Source organism: Semicossyphus pulcher, unplaced genomic scaffold (assembly GCF_022749685.1).
Source record: "Semicossyphus pulcher isolate SPU_LCO1_2020_fin unplaced genomic scaffold, fSemPul1.0.p SCAF_17, whole genome shotgun sequence".
In the NCBI taxonomy this organism is placed as follows: domain Eukaryota; kingdom Metazoa; phylum Chordata; class Actinopteri; order Labriformes; family Labridae; genus Semicossyphus; species Semicossyphus pulcher.
This window is the reverse complement of record NW_027211681.1, coordinates 17,749,997-17,775,597: the sequence shown is the minus strand read 5'-3', so window position 1 is coordinate 17,775,597 and position 25,601 is coordinate 17,749,997. Positions and strand designations below refer to the sequence as shown.

At 42.0% G+C, this 25,601-nt stretch overlaps 1 protein-coding gene across 1 annotated transcript in view; it reads left to right on the top strand.

Annotated features, from left to right (window-relative positions):
* The window catches only part of nr3c2 (nuclear receptor subfamily 3, group C, member 2), an 85,248-nt gene extending 62,285 nt beyond the window's left edge, over nt 1–22,963 (top strand). The window contains exons 5-9 of the mRNA XM_069665926.1: nt 409–753; nt 2,316–2,460; nt 6,813–6,943; nt 16,945–17,102; nt 17,917–22,963. Of these exons, the coding sequence (XP_069522027.1) occupies nt 409–753; nt 2,316–2,460; nt 6,813–6,943; nt 16,945–17,102; nt 17,917–18,072 (935 nt within the window). The 3' untranslated portion in view covers nt 18,073–22,963. The remainder of the gene's footprint in view (nt 1–408; nt 754–2,315; nt 2,461–6,812; nt 6,944–16,944; nt 17,103–17,916) is intronic.
* Nucleotides 22,964–25,601: the final 2,638 nt, after the last annotated feature.

Genomic DNA, 25,601 nt, shown 5'->3' with positions numbered 1-25,601 from the left:
CTAATATTTGCTCAAGGATTAGCTGGACTTGGTTTGAGAAGGACACTTTCCAATTGATGACTCAGACCTCTTACTTTGAGAGTTACAAATACCCAGAAGCTTTATCTTCATTCAGACACACTGTTAACAGATTCTTCATAATGTGAACATTTCATCAGCATGCCTTTGATATTAAAGTGAGAATAAAAAATAATATTAGTTTAAAGTAACACATCTGTTAACAGTTGACATTGTTAGCACATACCTGATCTTGTACGATGTATTATACAGAAAACGTAGATCTATCTTTGGGGAATTAAAATTATACCTTTACACTACTTGTCACATTGCAATTAATACCTCAGGATATGTATGTAGGAAATGCTGCCATCAACGATGTGTTAACAAGAGCTGTTGTGTTCCTCACAGCTCGAAAGTCCAAGAAGTTAGGAAAGCTGAAGGGAGTCAACGAGGATCTTCAGGGCTCTAAGGACGGCCAAACTGCCACAGGTGGCATTGGAGGCGGTTACCTGTCCTCAGAGAAGGAGCTGAACGCAAGCGCTGCCAATGCCCTGGTGCCCCACGGTCCCGGGGTGGTCACACCTTTTTTGCCGCCCTCCATCTGCAGCGTGTTGGAGCTGATTGAGCCCGAAGAGGTGTACTCGGGCTATGACAACACGCAGCCTGACACCACCGACCACCTGCTGTCCAGCCTCAACCGCCTGGCCGGAAAGCAGATGGTACGCATGGTGAAGTGGGCCAAAGTACTTCCAGGTTAGTGACCATAAGAGTGTTGGGCTGAGGCCTAAATGCTGTTTAAGAAAGGTTTATAAGCCTGTATTCGTCATAAATTTACACCCCACCCTCACAGATATGTACAAGACAATTTTGTCGTGTAAATCCCATTTTTTAAAGGTTATATTTAATGGAGATGGTTGCAGCATTTTTGGTCTGACTTCTTGGCAAATTCCCTGTAAATCAATAAAAGAGGCACTTGGTTTATTAAATTAATGTAGAAATCCAATAAATTGTAAATTAGGTTGTATATTTATGTATGTAAATGTCATATTTTAGTTCATATATACTATTTTATTCATGGATAAGTCGAAATCATGATGGTGGGGGGTCTATACTGTAATTATGGACCTGGGCTTTAATGAAGATAACATGCCGACATCTTCACTTTTGATCTCTACATTTTGAGAATGTAATGCTGGCAGATTTTTCAGGCGCTCACAAATTTCATTTAAAACATCAGCTCAGGAAATTATCCTGTAAAGCTTCAACGGGATTAAGAAGGGAATCCTGTTTCACCATTACATTGAATCAAGATTAAGACTCCCAAACAGAACTCATTTACATCACTGTCTTCAGATGTGGAGTTGAACACAAGATCTAATGTCTATCTCATTAATAATTTTAACCTCTAAACCGCAGCAGGGGACGGGAGAAAACGTTTGAAAGGGGATAAACAAGTTCCCCTTAAACGCCCGTCAGCGGGAGACATTTTGAAAGATGCCTCACAGGTAGCTCTTTGAGGCTGTTTAATTTGCTGTATTGCAAATATTTGATACCTCCACGGTGTCTGCTTGCCATATCCGGACGTATAAATAGAAGGGGAGCCAGACAGAAGGGTCAAAATGAGTACCTTCGACTTTCAGATGTGCCACTGCGTGCATTTGGATGTGGCGGGGCTGACATGCAGGGCAACATGGAACAATATTGTCAGTTCGCATGATACTCAGACAGGAAAAGTCAGACTTGTTTGGAGCTTCCTTATTAGCAACGTCTCTACTGGTGTCTATTTACCTCTGAAATTACCTGACGACAACAAACAAAGACTTCAAACTTCACATTTTAATTATCAGCCGGCCCTGTGTGCTCTTCACTTTATTATCTGTAAACACGCATTTGATACCTGTTCCACATTTCCTTTTTAATGATTGTGTTTTGCATATTAGCTAAAATAGTCCCTAAGCCTTGATAAGTCACTTGCGTGTCCTCACTTGGCCTCTGTTTTGCATGAGGAGGAGTTTCTTGCCAGAGTTTGATTGAGAGTTTGGCAAATTTCCTATTCGACTCTATTTTCGGAGCTCCATAGACGCTACGCCAATGACTGCAGGCCTTGTGGGATTTGCATACAACAAGAATGGGTGGTTATCATGCCTTAACAAATATTGGCACAGAGAAGAACACTGTAGCAAAGACACACTACGTTCACATGAACAAACACGCAGGTACACACACGCCTCTTGAAGCAGTGCTTAAGTCCAAATGCATCAGCTACGTCTAAACCTTGTCTGTCTGCTTTGTGTGTGTTTTTCTGTGTGTGTTAGGTTTCCGAGGCCTGCCCATTGAGGACCAAATCACCCTGATCCAGTACTCATGGATGTGTCTGTCCTCCTTTTGCCTCAGCTGGCGCTCCTACAAACACACCAATGGACAGATGCTCTACTTTGCCCCTGACCTCATCTTTAACGAGTAAGTCTGCACTTTCATATCTGCAGTATACGGCACACATAAAGCTCATGTTATTAAAGTCTACTGCTGCTGACATTTAGCAGCATCCCAGATATTGAATATTTCTTATCAAGCAGTTATTATTTTCAAAGTGTAACAAAGAGAGGAGGTCAGAAAAGTACATTTTCTCCCGTTTTTTTAAGCAAATCTACGAATGCAAATCTACATCTAAAATACATTTGATGTTGTCTGATGTCCTGTGGGAGCCACAACACACAAACAAAATTCTATTACAAATATGAGAGGGAATGATTTGTTTTTCCGAGTATATAATTAGTGGATACAATAATTGCTTGAACAGTCAGGCTTTGACTATTAGTGTTTAGGAGCATCTGCTATTTTCAGCAGCTCATCAGATGCAAATTTATGCATAAACATCAATTTTGCCTGTGGAATTTGGAGAGTAAGGAGTGTATTTTCCTGCCGTACTATTTTCAGCGCTCCATTTACATACCTAAAAACTATTTATTTAGAGAGCCAAAATTAGTTTTTTTTCTCCGTCATAGTGTACTTAAAACAAGGTCATAATCTCACACCTGATTTCTGGCACTTCACAATGAAATACTTTTGGATTGTTCCTTAATTGCTTCGGGCGCAGGCGATCAAAGCCCAGCAAGGAAGTCAATGGCCCACTCCATCTGTGTTAATATGTGTGAACAAGAAGTGGGAAGGGGGAGTGCATGTGCGGCCTTTTCTCGTTGTGCGACTGGAGCATGGCAGGTAATGAATTGAACGTTAAAACACTGTGAATAGCAACCTCTGTTGGCACCAGGCTGCGGAGGAGCGGGTTCAGTCAGGGTAAGGTTGAAAAGCTCCCACTAATAGGTTGTGTAAGTCAATGTCAGTAGGTCAGTTTGTCCCCGATAAAGAAATAAATAAATAAAGGAAAGCAGCAGTGCAAATGCCATTGTGCAACACAGCGTTGGACTCTGTGAGCCCCTGTTGCATCACTGTGAGCTTTATACAGTGCAGTTTAATCAGTTTAGTGACTTACTCTTTATTACTGGTAAGTGTCATAACGCAATTTATGTTTCACAAAAAGCTCCTTACAGAGAAAGATATTATTGAATGAATTATTTGCTATGAGATGAAGACAGTGTACAGTATGCTGCTGTTGCTGCATTCACTGACAGATGGGCCGGGTATTCAGCCTGACAGAGCAGATGAGATGTAGACAGGCTGGAGATAGTGGTGGCCTGGATTTTGGTCACATGCATGCTGCTCTCTGAAGGCTGCCTGGATGTTACAGGCGTCCTGTCTTTTCAGGCATTTATTAGTAGGTCAATGTGTGTAGCTTCCTTGTGGTTTAAGGAGCAATTCTCCCACTGTCAGTCAAAGCTGGTGTTCTCTGTAATCAATAGAAGCAATAATATTTTAAGTTGGCGCCATAGCTGAGGACAAAGTTGTACAAACAGCCTGTGTTTTCACCCATTCTACATTCCTACAACACCCAGCGTGCATTGCTACTACTGTTTTCCACTCAAGGACATTGTTTGCTGCAGGCAATGGGTCAGAGCGGTACAGAATCCAAAATACGACGAGAATATACCTGTGGATCGTCTAAAATATCTTAGGTCTGCAGTCTACATTTCAAACGTGACGATTTTAAGCGAGGAGGCGTAGTTTAGCGAGCTCCTCCACACTACGTAACGCATCATCTGGCAGAGGTTTTCCAGGGCCCATTGGAGAAGCGGATAGCGTCCTCCAAAGGCACAGAGCCAAATTGCATTTTTTTTCTACCATAATGGCATTAGCTCCCTATAAAAGCATGAAAGGACTGAGGTTGAAAATCGGCGAACTGGCCCTTTAAGTGCATTAGTATATAGCTGTTCAGCTTATTTATAATTCTGTGGAAAATTAGGAGAATATTGATTTATAACTTTGCTGAGTCTACTCAGTCTGTAGGGGGTTGGACAGTGTTCACTTGTTTTTTAAGCTACTTACTGACCCAGGGCATTAAGGCATTTATTGAATAAACTGTCCGCTCACTCAGCTATTAGAGTGGAATCTGTGAATGATTGAGAGAAAATACTATAAAGACGAATGTGCTTTTTTATTCAGGATAAAATATCAGTGTATAATCTCTATCATTTAGTCTTTGCTGTATGTTGAGCATCCGGTAATCTAAACTATTTCCCTAAATGTTCTTTGCACTCGCTCATGATTCATTTGACATACATGTTGTACCGCTGTCCACAGATACAAAACACAAAAGATTTAACTGTACACAATTCTATATGTTTTGTTTACAAGAAGGAAACCTCTTGTCTGTGCCTGTACCAGTCAGAATGCAGTTGGTTTCCTGCAAGCTAGTTAGCCAATCAAATCCTTTAAAGGAGCAATTCGTCCCTGGAAAGAGCCACTGTCAGTCAAAGCTGGTGTTCTCTGTAATCGATAGAAGCAATAATGTTTGAAACTGGCGCCATAGCTGTGGAGAAAGTTGTACAAACAGTTTGTGGTTTCACCCATTCTACATTCCTACAACACCCAGCATGCATTGTGCCCCTCCCTCTGAAAGGAACGGCCAAGCGAGAGACACTGGAGTGAAATACTACCGTTTTCGAGTCAAGGACATTGCAATGGCTCAGAGCGGTACAGAATCCAAAATACGATGAGAAAAAACCAATGGATCGTCTAAAAAAATCACTGCACTTTTAACGTCAGTCTTGAGGCTAATTAGATAACTAGCTCGTTAGCTTTAGCACATTGAACCAGTTGGATTTAACCTGCAAGCATCAGTCAGTTCAGATGCTATACAGCCTGGTCTTTATTTAAACTAATATATTACAAAACACTGTCTGTCCTTGGTTTGTAAACCGCTGTCACTGGTGCAAGATGATTTACATTGTGTCACTGTTCTTCTGCCAGCTCAGCTGTCAATCAAACACATATACTGGCCCACCCACGCAGAGGCTTGGAGGCTAAAAAAGGAGCGTTCCTGATCGTGTTAAGTATCGGTCTGGACAAACTTTTTATGAACAAATACAAATTTGTTGGCTTCTTACAGCCAAAAGGTGAATGCGAACTTTCCTCCCTCCTCACTTCTTCCTGAATATTTTACCAGAGAAACAGAGAAAGGCAGCGAGTTCAAGACTGAGAGGGAAGGACAGAAAGAGAAACAGAGCGAGAGCGAGACAGAGAGATATAGAGATGAGAAGGAGAGGGGAAGAAGGAGCGAAGGAGAGACATGCCAGGCTGCCAGTTTTTTTTTTTTTTTCTATCCACTCCTTCCTCCCCAAAACCAGCAGCTCATTTTGGGCAGTGATTCAGCAAAAATTGATTTCAGGAAGAGAGTGCGAGAGTGGAGGGAGAGGGAGAGAAAACGTGTGGAGACTTTAGAAACTCCAGTCCAAAGTTGTATCAAATGATGTTATGCTGCACTTTGCAAAACTGCTCACATACGCGGCGCTGCTCAGCGGGGAGACAGGTCCGCTCCTCTCCCAGACGTTGTCACAGTTTATCAGTTATTTAGGCCGACAGACAGACAGAGCCGTACAGTAAATACTGAAAAGCATTATTCTTTCTTATGCTCTTACAGAAACATTATGCACTCGCTTCCAATCGTCCACACAAAACTGAGTCGAGTTGTTATCGGAGTGAAATCTCCTCCCTCTCTGCCTGTGTAATGATGCCGTTCCACTGTATTGAGGGTAAAACTCAAGCCTCTTTCATGTCGAGCCACGGCACTTGCATTTAATTACTGTAGTCTCGATGTGATGGTGATTTATAGCAAAGAGAATCGCCATTTAAGCCAGAGATTCCCATGAATCTGTGGCATCTGCAGAGCACATTTCTGATTGGCTCAGGCTTGATCCTTTCTAATGTTTCTTTCCTGTTTTTGTGAACTCTGTGATGTAACCGAGATTATTTCGGTGATAAAATGTGTGCGAGAGAGACGAGGGGGAGACAGTAATGTGCGCTATAAGCATGCACAGTTTGCGCCTATGCTTAACGGTGTATTTTTGGACACATAGATGCACATAAAGTAGACCTAAATTCATGATCTAGACATTTCTGCCACCTTAAATATGTTAGAAAAGTCCCACTTATGTTTATTTCTATGGTGACGAGGGTTAGATATGAGGTCCAGTCTGCTACAGCCTTATTTCAGTGGTGCATCTGTGCTGTGATACTGTACGCAGCTCTCTGCAATCTGGGGGGATTTGGTATTCTGCTCTCAGCCCAGACTAGCAGGATGCTCTCTGCACTGTGTGGAAATATAGTTTCACTGGGCTGAACTCGAGTGATAGGAATGGAGTTTGGAAGTGAATGAGTGAGTCAGCCCTCCTAACTCTCTCCTTTACTTTCCCCAGGGACCGCATGCAGCAGTCAGCCATGTACGACCTGTGTCTGGGCATGAGGCAGGTGAGCCAGGAGTTTGTCCGATTGCAGCTAACCTACGACGAGTTCCTCTCCATGAAGGTCCTTCTGCTTCTCAGCACAGGTAGGCAGTGAGATGCAGGCCGGCAAGAACACTCACTTATTTATTCATTACATATACCCACCTGATTTCTTTCAGTAGCACTGCCTGCACCTTGTCCTGAACTTCCCTGCAGGGTTAGGGTTAGAAATTAGAAGCTGTGTAATGAAATTTGGAAATCATTCAATTTAAAAAAACAAAAATCATTGTGAGGTAAACATCAATTCCAAGCAGGAATTAATTGACTTTCAGGCTATCCAATTCTCATTCTGGCTAAATCACAAACATCACTGAAATCCAAAAAGGTTCAGGCTCAGAAAGACTGCTCTTCACTGCCTCTATGGACCACCTTTGTGACCGATGACTGTATATAAAGATGGACGACGCGTCTCCACCTGCTCTCATAGTACAAAAGTGAAGCCAAAATATCCCCGTGAGGTCATTTGGAGCCAGAGCCGGGTAGTAGAGAACAGTGGGTGGAGCCGCCGTAGCTACTTCCGCTAACCAGAACACACGCACTTCCCGAAATTACCGGCGTGTTTAAAACAGCTTCTTTGTGTCGGTCTGAGGTTAACATTCACAGATATGAAAACTTCAATGACTGTAGTGATTGTTTTAGTTACGTCTCATCTCGCTGTTCCTCCTCCAATCCAGAACAGATCGGCTGCAGGAGCCGTATTTGTCAACAGAGCTGTCAATCATCTTTTAGACAGTATCAAATAACTCATAAGAAATAAACTTGTCAGAAGAATGAACACTTGGACGTAAATCAGCATGATAAGAACTAACTATAATAACAGAAACCATGTTTGAGAAAAAATTATTTGGCGTGTATTTTTATTTTATAGTTTGACTCATGTGCCATCTGTTAACATGGAGGAGGCGGGCTTTATGACCTATACTGCAGCCAGTCAGCAGGGGGCGCTCCAAATGTTTTGGCTTCACTCTTAAGGAGCTGTCATGTCGTCCATCGTTTTATACAGTCTATGTTTGAGTCTAATAAGCTTCCAAACCAACCTTATTCTATTTCCATCGGCATCATTCTCAGGGTGGGAAGCTCAAATGCTGTTATAATGAGCTGACAAATCATTACTATTCACCGCTGAGAAGACAATTATCAGTGAAAACCTGAAGGGATATTTTGTCATATTTGAGGTTAAAACAACACATTTAAGAACTCATAAGCTCTGTTAGCTAATGTTAGCATTCAACTACCTCCCCTAGCTAACATTACCGTTTGATAGTGTTACATAATATAACAGGAAAGGCTCACATTCCTAGCCAAACGTTTACCTGAACATAAGGCCAGAGAACTCTCCAGATTGGCACAATTCATTCTCTTTGCAGTTGTGATCATTTGGGGAGCAGTGAAATGATAACAATGTGTCCCCCAATTTGTCCCCTACATTTATTTGACTTACAAACTGGAACACAGCGGTGCAACATCATTAACAGCATGAGTGTAAAATCAGCTTTATCTGGGATAGACTGTCATCCAACCACAAGTGTCATTTATCTCACCTGAACCACTTTAATGGCACTCAGACATGTGCCTTGTGTTGCTTTCACTGAATCCTGACTCAGCTGTCGTGGTGGAGCTGCTTTCCCACTTGTCAAAAAACCCGCTAACACCCGGCTTTTTTGCTTAATGGGAAAGGTTACAATCGGCATTCAGGGTCAAATGACTCTGCGGTATACCCGGGTAATTAATCTCAGAAACGGGAAGCGAATACGTTTCCAACATCAGCTGTAAGTACGACAACCACAGACGCAACCGTCTGAAAGTCACCAGTTAACATAGTCACTAGTTAAACCGAAACACCGGCGTGATGCTATACTCTCTCGGTAACTTCTACGACTCCTCGTTAGCTCAGCTACAAATTCCGCCCGTCTCCGTCAGAGCAGCGCTCGTACATCGTTCCACATTTGTCGGCGCTGAGTTTGATAAACAGATTGAATGAGTAATAGATACAATAAAGACACTGTCTACTAACCCCGTTTCTGGCGCGTCTGTGACGTCAGACGGTGACGCAGCAGAAAAGAGACCAAGGAGACGAGAATACTCCACTGGCAATGGGAAGAGAGACGCATCTATAAGCAGGTCTTCCTGGGTCTGAAAAACCCACATCAATGCGTTAATGGTTGGAAAGGGGTATTAATCTCTTGTCTCGTTCTTTTTGTGCTCTCACAGTAAATACAGACACAGGTGTGATGCTTTGTATCCTCCCAAATTAGCTCTTGTTCCTCACTAGTGTATTGTGTTATCAACTGCCACACTGTGGGCCTGTGTTACGGCTTAAGCCCTCCAACATCTCCCACATCCAAAAGACCACTTCTCCCATGGGGAATGCATTGATAAGGTGCCTTGTGTTCTGCTCCTTTGAGACAGCATTGGCAGCGCTTGTACCCGCCTTCCCGGCACCCACGATCATTCCCATTTTAAAGTCTGTTAGGTTATCATTCTTGGTAATCCGTTTACATGCATCACAAGTGTGGAAATAGACTTAATGCTGCATGCACCTGTGTTTGCAGCTGCACACACACTTTATGCATATAAAGAAGGGCGCAGAGTTTTCATTTGTTGTCCTCTCAGCGAAGGTTACTCTATTTTGTAGTACTTTTAAAAAAGAAATCCACTTGATGAACAGAATATGTCTATCACTCACTAAATAAGGTCTCACCGTGTTGCCAAACGGCGCCCACAGGCTCTGCAGCCTCACAGGGAGGATGTGTTGGACCGAGTTGCTCATTTGGAAACTGAAAGCAGTTTTTCCACCAGCTCAACACCCTGTATGAGCTGCTGCTGTCAGTTCAATAGTAACAGTTAAAGATTCCATGATGGCAGCTGTGTCATAACCACACTGCGACACCCACTCGAAATGGGACACATGAGATCTGCTGCAGTTTTGTATTTATGTCCACATGGGGCCTCATTTGTGTTGTTTTTTTTTGTGTGTCAATAGATGTTCGATAGTCACAGGGAGAGTGAGGATGAGGTGGGTGAGAGAGAGAGAGAGTTTTTGGGAGCTATTTGAAGAGCTTGCATGCTGGCCGGACTTCAATCTCTTTGAACTTCAGCATCAGCGCCAATCAGAGGAAATATTCATTGGCAAAGTATTTATTTTTCAGTTAGTGAGGCCTCTGAAAGTGGCGTGTGAATGCTGGACTCAAATGGGCAAAACACATCCTTAGTAAGCTTTTTCCTCATCCTTTCACCACAACTTCTTTCATTTTACATTTACAGTTTGGCCAATTAACTGACAGCATTATTGAAAGAGAGTCATAATGAGAGCAACTGAAGAACAAGCCTTTAGTTCTGTATCATTAACATCTATTAGAAGGTCAAACCTCAGAGAATGGACTGATATTTCAGTGGTTTTGCACTTATTATGCATTGATTATGTATGATTGGTTTCCCATTGTAGCTCCCGGTTGATGGTTATAACAATATTTTAATTCCAAGATTAAAATGTTGAACATTTCTGTAAAGAAATTCTGCTTTCTTAGCCTCAATAAAAAAAAAAGACCAGACAATCTTCAGTTGGCAGGGGCAGTTTTTTAGCCAAAATATGAAAAAGTCTTAAGTCCAACTCTGCGATTTAGCAGTACCTTAACCCTAACCATAACTAATAACCGCAACTCCCTACTGGCAGGCCTTCCTGCGTGCACATTCAAACCTCTGCAGATGATCCAGAACGCAGCAGCGCAACTGGTCTTCATCCAACCCCAAAAGGGCACGTCACTCCACTGCTCATATCCCTTCACTGGCTCGCAGCTGCCGCTCGCATCAAATTCCCAACCCTTTTGCTCACTTACAAAACAGAAGTGGCTGCTTCCTACCTGAACGCCCTCGTACAGGTCTGCACTCCCTCTCTCCCACTACGCTCCACCAATGAAAGCCGCCTGGTCACAACAGGGCCCTAAGTCACTAACTAGACTCTCCTCCTCTGTCGCCCCCGGTGGTGGAACGAGCTACCAAACTCCATCCGCTCTTAAGTCCCAGCTCTTTCAGGAACACCTCTGCGCTTAATGATAATGAAGCTAGTGATGATGACGACATTGAGGATGTTGTTTATGTTGATTAGGATTTTCATGATGATGATGCCTGTCAGCATCTGCGTCCGATCGCAGTTGAAGCTGTTTGTTGGCACTTCTGTCCCTCCTGTCTTGATCGTTGCTTGTGTTGTATTAACTCTCAGATGTACGTCACTTTGGACAAAAGCGTCTGCTAAATAAAATTGTTACATTGTAATAAGGGGTATTTCTTTGAATGGTCTTTGTGATCAATAAAACGTACGTACTTGTGTTGTACATAGAAGATTAAATAGATAATGCCAGTGCACAATATACCCCTGGCCAATGGTATAGGGTTGTTTTGGCTTCGTAGTACAGCGACATATGGAAGAGTTGGTGTGTGAACGCATTTGCCTGATATAAACTCTGTTGTTGAGTCATCTGGAAGCAGGGGAGCTCGCTCTGGACCTCAGCTAGTGCATGTTTGGGAGGGATGAGGAGAAGAGAGAGAGAGAGAGAATACAGAGCGAAACCAGGAGGGAGAGAAGGGGGGATGTAAAGAGTGAAATCAGACGAATGTTGACATTGAGAGCCTGTGTTGGTGAGAAGGAGACAGGTGCATAGCTATAGGGAAAACGACAGAGGAGACTAAAGGGGGGGTGGTTGGCAGATCTGGTCCTTCTGTTGCTGTGGCCTCCCTCTCCTCTTCCTCGCTGGTCCTCTGGAGGTTTTCCAGAGAGTCCTGCTGTACTTAATAAAGGCCAGTCAAGCACCAGGCACTGCTCCAAGACCTGCTATTTTTCTCCACTTCCTTCAAACCCGGGCTGGAATATTTAAAGGAGAGAGTGCGGATGAAAGGATACAGGGAGTTTAAGGTGCTTTAATCGGCTGCGGTTTTTGGATGTAGTCAAAATAGAGCAGTAAAATATGAAGGAAGGGACAGGAAGTGCGTTGTTTTATCGTGCGGCAGATAAATTCCTGTGCATGATGGAGAAAATCTTTTATTTTATGATATTTCCAAATTTTTCCCTAAACTAAGGATGGTTTTGTAAGCAATGTCTGTGTCTCTGGATCTTTTCTCTCGTTGCAGCCATTCAGCGCTAAAGCTATGGCCTTGCGAAAGCAGAAGCGGCAGAAATGTTTACAGAGGAGTTGTCAGAACTTGTCAGCGGAGCGAGTACTACCGAGTCTATGAGTGTGTGTGTGCCTTTGGGCTGCTTTGAAAAATTGTGTGTGTGTTCGGGTGAACGAGTGAAAGAGAGAGAGAGAGAGAGAGTGAGGGATAAAGGGAAAAGAGAGAAGTGCTGTTATTCTCTCTGTGACCTTGGCTAAGGTTTCACTGAGCCTGCGGTGTCTCATGACCCTGTTTAGATTTGGTACGGGAGCAGCGGCCTGCTCAAACCAGTTACACTCCTCACCTCTACGCAGACGCACATAACATCGCCAGATTATCTCGTCCGTTTGCTCGTTTACCAGACTCTGCTCTCTGTTTGGCCTCATTCCTGACAGACGAATGTACAGTGTGTGTATTGTACAGTGACTCAAGGTCAGGTGACATTTCGTGTGACACATTTTGTAGCTTGGTTAGTTATTAGCTTGATAATTGCTCCCTATTACCTAAAACACTGGGATCGTTTTCATTCCATACAGTCATTGGAGTTTCGGTTGGTGTTTAAATTAGATTTTCCTGTTCGACAAGCCCCTAAAGCTTCCTGAAGATGTTACTGTAATCATGCTCAGGGCGAGTTGTAGAATGAACCGTAACAGGTTTTAAATCTAAAGCGAGAGCCACCCTGTCAGTCAGGTATGTACCAACAACCCCGAGCAGGAAGCTGCATGTCTTTGAACAACAAAGAACCATCTCCAAGCTGCATGAGTTACGCCTGCCTCTTTTTGCACACATAATAATGCAGTTTAAATAAAGGCTCTGTTTACCTGCAGCGAAAAATCTGTTTGACACCAATTACGGTGGCATAAATGCCCTATTTTTGGGGCCGGTCGTGGTTACAGCCCCTAAATGAAAGGTCACTTTCTAATCAGAGCGAATGTGGGTCAGTGGGAGAAAAACAAAAGGTCCGAATGTGGCCTCGGGTTTTAGCACATTCTCATCATGTCGCCCGTGAACGAAAGCGTAGAAACCACAGCCTCTGCACCGGGGTCCACTATGTTCTATGTATATGTCTGTTTTCGTCACCCTCGTGTGTCACACTCGAAGGCATCACGCTTATATAAAGAGAAATGCAAAGAAAGGGACAGAAAGAGAGACACATTTTCAATGATGTGTTCATGAAAAGGTGCAACCCTAAATGACAAGAAGTAGATAGGCTCAGAAAAGTTCCTATTAGATGCTGGTTTGTGCTGCAGGTGGTTCAGGTTGATGCAGCTTTTTGTCTGCTCAAAAGAACCAAAGAAAGTGCACGGCTTAGCTTTTAAAGGGAGGTCACTGTAACCATCAGGCCGCAGAATTTCACATTCTGCTGTGAGAGGTATTTTTGTTTGGTTTTAAAAACACCATAAAAATTTACAAGAAATGAATCTCAACTTGTCTTCTCGACATGTTTAGCCAGGCTGTGAGTGCAGAGGAGTCGGGAAGCTGCATGTTTAGTGTCGGCTGATAATTAGTTCTTGGGAGCTACTCTGACTTTTTTTGTATGAATGAAATGCCTTCTTCTTTACACAGAGGTAGTCTGTCTCAGTTTCGGGTATTCCAAACATAAAGATGCAACGATTAGCAAATTAGTTTAGTTTATATATATATGTTTTATGTATTTTATGTATATATGTATATAACATAAAAGAACATACATTGCAAAGCTACCTGTCCTTCTCTCCATGTAGGAGGACAGCTCCATACAAAGGTTAATTAAATAATTACATTAATAGAAATTAATTGGCAACTAAAAGTTTAAGTAATTTTAGAAACAAAACTTCTTAGGTGAAAAAGATTTCTTCATTTCATTCATAAGTGATTGCAAACTGAATATATTTGGTTGTTGGGCAGTTGGTTGGGAAAGAAAGAGTGAAATATCAACAGATCAGTTAATAGGGGGGATTAAGCTAATTTCAAGCTTCATATTTCACTCTGTGATACCTGTGGAGTAGCTTAGCATCATCTTTGTCACACTGGTGCTCTGTGCAGGCCCTCATACAGCCTCTGCCTGAAACGACTCTGTCCCTTTAAGAAACCCCGCCCCTACAAGCCCGCTTTCTTCTGATTGGCCCGCTCTCCAAAACCTGCCGAGGCTGCACTTTGTGACATCACAAAAAACTGTTCAGTCTGCAGACTGAGCCTGGGGATTTTTTCCCCTCTTTGATATTAAAAATTGAAGCCCTATTCCAAATAATAAAAACAACTTTCAGAAATTATTCAGCTCCTATCTGTTTTTCCTGGATGTGGATAAATATATTTTTTGTAATACAGTAAATGTTCTTGAATTACTTTAAAAAACATTGTCAGGATAAAAAACCACAAATTAATTTCTATTTTTGTCCAATCCAGAATTTAAATCCCAAATTAACCAGTTGCACTTAGTTAAATTGACAAAAAATCCCTGCTCAGTCCTGTATACCGTTACCTTAAAAGACCTAATCCCCTCAGGTATGAAAGGCATAGCTTCCCTGGTATGAACGCCTCTGTCAGCTGACAAACTCACATCGTGTCATGGTATGTATCAATATATCATTTGGCTGAAGGACAAGTGGAGGCGTTCCCTCGCACTGATTTGAGGTGCACTCTGTGAGAGGCGAGGTGTTTCTTAATGTGGAAGCTGAATGTCATTTAGGAGCTTTGGCAAACGTCCATATCTGTGACTTTGTTCTGCTGCACAGACAGAGAGAGAGAGTTTGATGCATCCTCATGGTGCGTTTACTGTATCTCATTCCTCGTATCTCTCTAAATCTCTCCCATTACACTCTTTTCTTTTTATTCTAAGTGCAATGTCATTGAACACGCTGCTTGATGAATGCTGTTTGTTTGACATAATGATAAATGTCTCTTTAATACACATAAGCACTGTTGCTTCCTTTTTTTGTCGCCGCCGTCTCTGAGATAACTTTGAATCAGTGGCTTTCGGTGTATCAGTCGTCTTTCATGAATCAGTGGCTGCACGTGAAAACTAATTACCTCTCGAAATGGTGAAAGTGGTCATAATGAGTTGCTAAATAGGCTTAGGCCGACAACACGGAAATAATGTCCAAAAAAAGCCTCCTGTGTGGGAGTGAGAGTGTAATTCACCGAGCACCTTTAATTACCCTTCACACAGTTACACATTTCTGCATTAAAGGGACAAACCGCTGCTTGTGCACGGCTCAGCCCATTAACCGCAGACGGTGGTTAATGTATGGTGGGTAATTTAACCAAGAGACACAAATACATGCAAGGTAAGCGTTTAAACTGAGAATTGCTTGTTGGCTGCAGAACAAAAACTCTTTGAATAAATGTCTTATTTTGTTAATCGGGTCATTTAATTAAAATCACCAACAATCTTGTCAAGAGAAACCCGACATCAGAAAGAAATATTAATTAAAAAACTACAGGAATGAATGATTCCCTTTTATTTCAGCATGATTTCTTATTATTTGTCCTCCAGGTTCGATATCCTGACAACAAAGCGAAAAAATGAATTGCTGTTTGGATAATTTAGTTTTATTGCAGGAAGACGTTTTCATAATACTCAATAGTCCTTGCTTTAAACTGCAATGACTCACAACAATATTCACATTTAGTCTTAAAAGAACAGCCCACTAGGAGGATATATAGATAAAATCCTTTATCGCAGTATGTTTAATTTGAAATAGTTATATTTATTTATTTTGGGAGCCAAAATCAATACAATGTTTATTCTGTAACCAGCCTGGAGTTTCTGTTTTTTGGCAGATACAGTGACGTGAGGCTGCACAGTGGTGCAGTGGTTAGCGCTGTGGCCTCACAGCTAAAAGGTTCCGAGTTTGAATCCCGGTTCGGACAAAGTGGGCCTTTCTGTGGGGAGTTTACATGTTCTCCATGTGCATGTGGGGGTTCCCTACGGGTACTCAGGCTTCCTCCCACAGTCCAAAGACATGCTCATTAAGTTAATAGGTGACTCTAAAATTGCCCGTAGGCGTGAGTGTGGGCGTGAAAGGTCTTCTATCTCTATCAATGACTGTATATACAGATGGACGACGCGTCTCCATAATTGTACTAAATTGATGCCAAAATAGCCCCTGTGACAGGCGCTGCCATCTTGCGATCATTTGGAGCCAGAGCTGCGCAGTAGAGATCGGCGGGTGGAGCCGCCGTAGCCACTTCCGCTTACGAAAACACACACTTAACTCACCGGAAAAAACAGCAAAGATCCCGCACGCCGGCGTGTTTAACAGCAGAACAGCTTCTTGTGTTGGTCTGAAGCAGACGTTCACAGATATGTAAACTTCAATGACTGTCGTGATTGTTTTAGTGACGTCTCCTCTCGCCGTTCCTCCTCTGCTCTCAGGAACAGATCGGCTGCAGTTATATATGTCTATATGTCAACAGAGCTGTCAATCATCCTTTTTACATCATCAAATAACTAATTCAAACTAAAGTTGTCAGAAAAATGAACACTTGGATGTAAATTAGCATAATAAGAACTAACTATAATGACAGAAACCATGTTTGAGAAACATTTATTTGACGTGTATTTTGATTCTATACTTTGACTCATGTCCCATCTGTTAACATGGAGGAGGCGGGCTTTATGACCTTTATTGCAGCTAGCAAAAAAGGGGGCGCTCAAAATGCTTTGGCTTCACTTTTAGGAAGCTGTCATGTCGTCCATCATTTTATACAGTGTATGGTGTCAGCCCCGTGACTGACTGGCGGTCAGTCAGGTTGTGCCTGGCCTCTCGCCCAATCACAGCTGGGATAGGCCCCCCCCCCAAGTCATTTCTAACAATTCTCAATCAAGTCCATATTTGATTCTGTATTATTTAAACTGTATCGTTTTCTATTCATTAAATCCAGTTGATGAGAGAATCACTTCTCTGTTCCCCAGTTCCCAAAGAGGGTCTGAAGAACCAGGCTGCGTTCGAGGAGATGAGGGTTAATTACATCAAGGAGCTCCGGCGTTCAGTGGGAAAAGCAACCAACAACTCTGGCCAGACCTGGCAGCGCTTCTTCCAGCTCACCAAGCTACTGGACGCCATGCATGATGTAAGTACCCTCGCCCTGTCTGCCTCCCATGCCAATCGCCTACAGTACACAGGCACAGGCTTCCCTTGGCAGCCTTCCGGTGTGCCATGCGTTCACACAGGGAGAAAGCTGTCCAGTGGCATTTTTGGGCCTCTAATATCAACTGGACATGTTTTGAATAAAATGGCCGCATAGTGGATTTGGATAATGCATTTACTTAGCGGTTCAATGGCGCTGTGGCTCGGAATAAAGCTTAGTGCATCCCAATCTGTCCCTGAGGGGGAGGTTATTTTGGAAGAGGTGGTGTCCAGCCTGTATCGGTGAATGGAACTGAAGGGGATCAATGAAAGCGGCACAGTGGCCACTGTAGCAAATGTGCTAAATCACTGTTCTGTTTTTATGCTCGGGTCAACCGGTATGTGGGATAACGGCAGTGTTTTAAAGCGGGAAGAAGTGACAGTCCGCCACAGGGAGGTCACAAAGATAAATCGCCAAAATCCAATGACCCTAATGACTGAGTGAATGGGGTCAGAGCTGAAAGGATGACCCTTCTTTAAGGGAGGGGTGTGCAGAAAAAAATCAGTGCTGCCCCCAAGTGGTGAGAGGAAAAGAACTGACTATAATAGGACTGAAATACTTACACTTTAAATACTTCCCCAGCAAACTTATTATCTCCCCGCATTCCCTTGTAATGTTTTATACATGCTTTCATGTTAACCACTTATCTTGCACAGTAAAACAAAAGCTTGCAAAGAATATGATCCTTCAAAATGCCATGAAATAAAGCTCCGACTGCAGTATGTTTCTCATTAAACTGTGTGTCTGTGCCGTGCAGCTGGTGGGGAACCTGTTGGACTTCTGTTTCTACACCTTCCGCGAGTCCCAGGCCCTGAAGGTGGAGTTCCCCGAAATGTTGGTGGAGATCATCAGTGACCAGATACCAAAGGTGGAGTCGGGCCTCACTCACACAATCTACTTCCACAAGAAGTGACTCACTTAAACACTTTGGACAGAAGCGGCATTAAGAACTGGAAGAGAAGGAAAGAGTTCAAGGAAGGCCTGACCAGTTGGCCTGCACCCTGTCGCCCAGTATGCCAGCGTCCTCGTCTCGGATGGGAAAGTTAAGTGGCGTGGTGACAGAAGTAAAAAGGGGAGAGTGATTTGACCCTGCAGTCACCCTGAGCGGGTCAGAGCTGTGAATAGTTCGTCAAGCGGAGCACGGCATGCCGAGAAGGACTTGTGACAAATGTGACAAAGCACCCCGAAGTACCCCCCCCTCCGTGTCCCCCCTCTGCCCCCGCCCCAAAGACGATAACAGTATTTTCTATGGAGATAAAGCCATACATTTCTTAGGATGCGCTAGATACACACACACACCGAAACACACACACACACACACAAGCGTAGAGGGAAATTGACACACATGCTGTCCACATGCCTTCACACAAACACACAGATGCACTCCACATGCACTAAAATCAGATCCCTTACAAATCTAGAGAAAAGAAGTCTTTGCAAATATTAACTGTGGCTTTATGCAGTTTTTCAAAATAATAGCACTATATGAAAAAAAATAATAATATGCCAGTACTTAGATTTTGCTTTGCAGTGTAGCAACATACTGCAAGACTACATACAGGGCAAAGGACATAATGAGGGCGGCACAGAAATACTCGACTGTCAGGCAAAAGGTCTATTTGAATATATATTTCAAGGGCTATAAAAGCGTCATCATAAGCTGAGTAATTGCATTAAAGCTAACAAGTTTGAATTTCAATCAGTGTCATTATAGCCATCATTAACGTTCACATGCTGAGTTTTTTAATTCAAATATGTAGTGAAACAATCAAAACTAATATGCAAAAGTCCAAAGCTAAAGCTGTTTCGACATAAAAAGCGTCTCTCTTGTGTAAAGAAAGCTTGCACGTGAAGCTCCCATGTCATAAAGTCACTATTTTAGGCATTGTGGTGTAGAATTAAGGCAACGTTGATGAGCGATTTTACCTTTTGTGCAAAAATAGCCAGGAGTGCTGCAGCATGGAAAACATCATGCTTTTACGGAAACAATTTCAGTAGAGTCCGCTGGTAATGGATTTGACTGAGGTGCATCCATAGTAATTGTGTTTTGTGTTATCTCCAGAGCAGCTGTCCAAATGTCTGTTTTTACTCACAATGAAGCGAAACCAGCCCTTTGTGAACCAACACTTATCTACTCTTCCCAGAAATAATAAAAAAGCATTTTATAAAAGTGTGTTGCAAAGGTTTAGTTTTTGACAAGCCAGTCATTTTACATTAAGGTGCTTCATTTCTACAAAAACCAGGCGAAACATAACATGTACAGTAACTCGTAGACAGTCCAGTTAATACGTCACGTATACGGACGCACAGTTTAAACACACATACTCTGTAAAGTTGATATAATCCCAAATGGAGCATTACTCTGCAGTGCTTACAGCAAACGGCTAATGTATCAAAACCAGGCAAATGTGTACAGGTATTAACAACTTCTTAAACACATTCTCTTCAGCTGTTGTACAGACGATGTTTTGAGGTACATGTTGATGAATGCTTGATGAAGAACTGTTGCTACGTTCACCTTTTTCTCCTAATTTCCTTTCTCTTATCTTTGGGCCATGTGATACTTTTTCAAGTATGGCAGACTCAGTCATCTGGACCATTAGGTTTTCTCACACCCCACTGGTTTCCGGGTGGTTGTGGAACACTACTATGATGCTACTGAAAAGCGATAGAGCCGCTGGGGGAAGAAAAACAGTGTAGGCGTGTGATTATTATTATTTTTTGTGCCCTGTGAGTGTGTATTTACATGTGTGAATGGAGCGATTGTGACTTAAGTTTGTGTGTGTGTGTTTTTGTTTTTTTTTTCCTGGCGAGCATGTGCATCGTTGATCTGCTCTTTCAGCGTGGGTATTATGCATTTATGTTATAGGATTAGCCGTATCCTATTTCCACATTTAGGAGAGAGGAGATACAATGTGAAATGAGGCATTAGTGCAGCTAGCGGGGAATTGTCTGTTTTGATAAGCAACTGTGATGATGCAGGAAAAGTCTTTCTGCATGGTCACCCAGCCTAAAGTTAGACGGCATGACATCACTGGCACAGCAGGGTGGTGTTGTACTGTATTTATGGCGACCGCACGGCGTAATGATGGTTCTGTGCTACATAATGAGGTCTCTTCTGTGGTGTTCATTGTGCATTGATTGGCGTACAAATAGATGTGGAAGTGGCACGATCACAACTGTCATTAGGGACTGTATGTAAATTACTCGGGTGGTTCGGAAATTAGGGGTTGTGTGTTTTTAATTTTTGCACATGGGAGGGTAGACTTTATTTATTGGGATTGCAGGGGGAGGATGTTAGACTTTTTTTTTCCGCTCCAAGGGAATTATTTGTTCAAGAAAAAAAACTAATCAAAAAATTCTAATTCAATTGCTTTTCTCGACCTTAAAAAACGATTAAAAATAGAGACTAGCTGTAATTTGCTTTTTGATAAATCTCTGTTTTTGACATATTCTAAGGGATATAATTTATTCATGCCGGATAATTTTCATACAGTCCCTTGTCAGAAAGGCCTGACTTTACAATCCGTCTTTGTTGTGCATTATTGTGCTCAAGTTGTGAAGGACCCTAAAGCTAATCTCTCACTGTTTTCTGTTTTATTTTGCCCCCTTTTTTGTCCTTTCTAAGGAATAAAAACTGTCTAAAGGTTCATAGGATGAATGGGAAAGTATTTTTGAGAGAATTATATTTTGCTGGAAAACAATATTTAAGTACTTTGTCTAAAAATGATATCCTTTTTGTAAAATGAAATGTTAATGCATGCTTTTTGATGAGATGTTTACATTGTATTTAAAAAAGGGAAACTTGTGCCTTTTTATCTCACCTGATTTACAATTTTACAGTATATATTGTAAATAATACAGCAAGTCCTTATGTTGAGTATAGTATAAAACATTTCTACTTTAACCATCTTGTTGGAATATTGGAAAAAATGTGTGTTTCCCACTCGCCATGTTTCTGTGTGTCGGATCACAGAGAAGAATTTACAGTGAGGGTCGGTGCCAGAAAGGGCCAAAAGGAGAACTGAATGTATCATACATCGTGAGAGACTTATGGAACTTACTACCTGAATGTTAGAGAGAGTACATTTATTATCTTCTTATTAAGTAAAGTTCTTTTATTTTGCATCTTTTTTTTTTTTTTTTTTACTTTTTTGCATCATTGTTCAAGTGGCTCAAAAAGAAAAAATAATAATAATCAAAAAGTATTTCTTATTTTGTAACGAGATGTATCAAGTGATGGATCCTTGAGTTGTTGCTGTTGAAATGATTTCCTGACTCTTGGGGCGGTTTTGTTGACGAGCACCACAATAAAATCAAGAAATCACAAACTATGGAAAGTGGGATACATGACAGAAAGTGTTTTGACTTTTCGGTTTTAAAGCAGAAAGCTTATGCACACACTTAATGGAACAAAATGATGGATGTAGAGACCGTTTAGCCGAATCAAATTTGGACCAGTTATAAACTGGACTTATTGCACTAACTGCCAAAACAAGGCGCAATCATAAAAGACACAAATTTGTCCCAAAGAATGGTAACTATACAGTAGATTCCTTATCATGATGGCAATCTTATGAATGACTTTATGAAGCCTTTTTCTGCACTCCAAAATTACAGGCTTTGACTGTTTGATTAATCTTTACTTTTAAGGGATAGTTCAATGTTTTGGCCTTCTTACTTAGAGTTAGACGAGAAGATTGATTATACTCATGTCTGTATGATGAATGGAGTTGCAGTTGGGAGACGGTTAGCTTAGCTTAGCTTAGCATAAAGATAAGGAGCACGGGTAAACAGCAAGCTTGGCTCTGTCCAAATTTAAGCTAAAAAAAGAACATGTTTATGATTTGTTTAATCTATTATAAAACCTGAGTGTAAAATGATATGTTGTAGATTTATGGGGGGGGGTGATGTGCCAGAACATTTTACAACTATAGCAAGACTGCTCTTAGCCAAGAAATAGTCCCGCACTTAACCTCCTTGTGAAACAACTCAACATTTTTACATCTGTTTTAGTGCAATTTAAACATGATAAAATGTGCTAATTAGTTAGCTTTATAGGTTTGTTAGGCTAGCTGTTTCCCCTGCTTTGACTCTTAAGCTAAGCTATGCTAACTGTGGCCCTGGCTGTACCTTTATTTACCATCAGAGTAAATGTCAATCTTTTCATCTAATCCTTGGAAAATAACTAAATATGTTCACAAATGTTGCACAAAAGGAATAATTATGAATTGGTCATCAATCACCACCTACTACAAACTACAGAATAAAAATCCCGTCCTGCACCGGAGAGAAGCGTTACCTTAAAAAGCTTCTACATGAACTCCTTTGAGGCATGAATGACTCAGAATGTGTTTAACTGCTGTTTCACAGTACACTATTGCGTCACTGTATGTGGAGTCACGTCATTGCCATTTTCTGTTCACGGTGATGAATCGGGTGTAGAGAGACTAAGCCATATCTCCACAGCCATGGCAGTGCATTTCTTCTTATTATATAAATAAACACAAATGTTTTTTTTTTTTTTTCAATTCCAAAAATGACTTTTTACTCAGATGCTTTGTACAATATTTCTCAGCAACTATCCAGCAAACAGACAGTAGACATCCTTCAACATAAACCTACAAAACATCTTTGAAACCCGTTACTACTGTATATCTTGATGCAGATATTGCCATACTTGTGTTTGCAAAACTATTGCAAGATTCTAATAAAACTGTTAAACCGATAAAGTGATGTGATGTCTGTTTGTGTGTAGATGTGTATGGGCTGCATGTGTGTGTGATAAAAAAAAAATCGAACCAATAGACAGAAGCTAGGAACCGTGCCCTAAAAAAATGGGCTGTTTGATCTGCATGAATTCGAAACAGCTGCATTTGGTGGCTGGGGAGGATAATGAGCCAAAAAACACAGAGTTAGCATGGAAAAACAGAAATGATGTGGAGCAGCAGCAGGTAGAGCCGTCACGGGGAGAGGAGATGAAGGGAATAAAGACAAACGGAAAGAGAAGAGAGTAAAAATGACAGAGATAAACCGTGCAAGCATGAGACTTTTACAGTAAAACGGCGCCTGTGGAGAAAAATCACCATTAACCTTGTTAAAAGCTGATCTGAAAATACGCCTGCTTTGCCAGACTGTAGAGCAGACAGTATTACTTTTTTTGCTCATTTTTTCTCTCTCTCTCTCCGAATCCACAGCCCTCTCCAAATCTCCCCCAGATTTCCAATTGCTTTCACTTGTAGTCGTGCCAGATAAACAGAATCTATTGGATCAGGCTGATTTCACGGCTGCGCCCGCGCACATGGCGGCTTCTGTGGCCCACTCTCTGAGCTCAGGCTTTTTTCCCCCCCCTCCACACTCTCCTTTATGTTTGAAATTCACTTTTCTCCAAATTCCCACTCAGTTTTCACCCCCAATAATACATCAAGTCTTATTATGATTTCATTTCAGAAGCTTTGCCGCTGAAGGAAGCAGATAAAGACACGGGATTGTATTAAGTTAGCGTTACTTCCAGACTTGCACATTTGGGAATTCAGACCCATTTGTGGCACCGAGCCGTGTCATTCTCTCATAGTTCGAGGTAAACTGCTGTAGGCTTTGATCTAAGCTGAGTCACGGTGTGGGACTATGTTTTGGGGCTGAAGGACACTGCGTCATGGGGAGGCAGAGGACAGCTGGCGCACAGCCAAGGCTCTGGGAAATGGAAAATGAAAATGTCCGTTTGGATTTTTACCTACCTAACACACCTATAGTGAGTTTAAACCGACACGGTTACACTGATGTATACATCATCCAGGAGTGGTATACGGTGATGCATAATGCAGGAATCTCAAGTGGTATTAAAGCAGCTTAAAGGTCTCACATATGAGCCTGACCCAACCAGATTAATGCATCATATTCCCAAGCTTAGGAGGAAAGATAGATGTACAGAAAAGTGAGAACGGAGCTCATAAACAAGTCCTATTAGAGCACCGGGAAGTGGAAGTTAAAGAGGGGAAAGAGGAAGGCGAGGAAGTTTTAAATACTCCTGAGACACAGACAGGTAGGCAGGAGGAGAAAGATAGCAGATAGAGCAACATGGCGCTCTTTCTGACAGACAGTCCAAAGCAGAGTGAGAGGCAGGCGGGGTGGATGTCTATATGATTCAGCAGTATTCTGGCAGAGGGAAGATGATGATGAAGGGCCCTGGGGGTGGGTTGTGGGGGATGATAGTGGGGGAATATTTTGCCCGTCTCATTAGCTCTGCCTCATTTCATTATGTAATCATCGCGTCTGCGAAGAGGACGTGTGTCTCACACTGAGACCTCTGAAAACCTCTGAAACATCTCTAACAATGAGGTACGGTGTTTATACGTCTATAAAGTCTATCAGCTCACTTACTGGAGGTCCTTATTGTAATTATGTAACCAAGGCCAAAAAAAGGGGTCTGGAGGCCATTTGTTGTGTTAATTACACAGATGTAGTCTTAAGAGTTAACATGTGTAAGGCTCTAATGCTAGTGTGCTTTCCTCTGTAAAAGTTATCATCTGTTTATAATCCCCTTTTGGATAGTTAGTTGAATGTAGGATTAAGTCAGACAGACCACTGAAGGTCAATATAATGAGGAAGTGCTACATTACACCAAACATGGCTCTCTGTAACAGTACTGGCTAAAGAATAAATCCTTATTTCACCAGAATTTTATTCTTAGATTCAGTTGGAAATACTTGGGGCCTTCTCAGTGACACAGTACATGAGTCATCAAAAATGTAGACACTGCAAGATTTCACTTTGCTTAAACTCTGAGTTGTTACAACAGAGCGAAAAAGGGAACAGTGATCTGCTAGCATAAAGTGTCACGCTAATCTAAGCTAGCTAAATGTTGCAAATCAGTATTTCCCAATTACAAATTTTAAGGCTTTATTTTTTCAATTTAATGTGAAGTTAAACTGTTGTTTAAAAACTAACACACCTACATGTTACATGTACAAGACTAGGCTATGACATGTTTGAAAGCAGGTGTGTGCTGCGGATGTAGGTGAGGACAGCAGAGGAGCAGCCCCGCCTACTCATCCGAACAAAGTACCCAGAGCCATGTAGAGAAAGAGTCGCATCAGTGGAGATCAAATATGCTCCATGATCTTCCATTGCGATGTCGCGATTCTCTCTCTTTAGGGCTCTGAAAGTACCGTCAGTCAGTCAGCCAGTCAGTCACATACAGACCCATGTGTAGGGCTGACCCCGGTGGTCAGCCAAAAACAGGGTTTCTGTGACATTCTTCTACGAGTGGCGGCAAGCTGAGCTGCTGCTAACCTTAGCTTGTCGTAGGTTCTCAGCTTGATTTCAGGTTAGATAAAGATTCCTTCAACGTACTGAGACAGGCCATACAACTTTAGCAATATCACATCCATACAGGGTTAGTGGTATAGCCTAAAGCTGTTCATAATTAATATAATATATAAC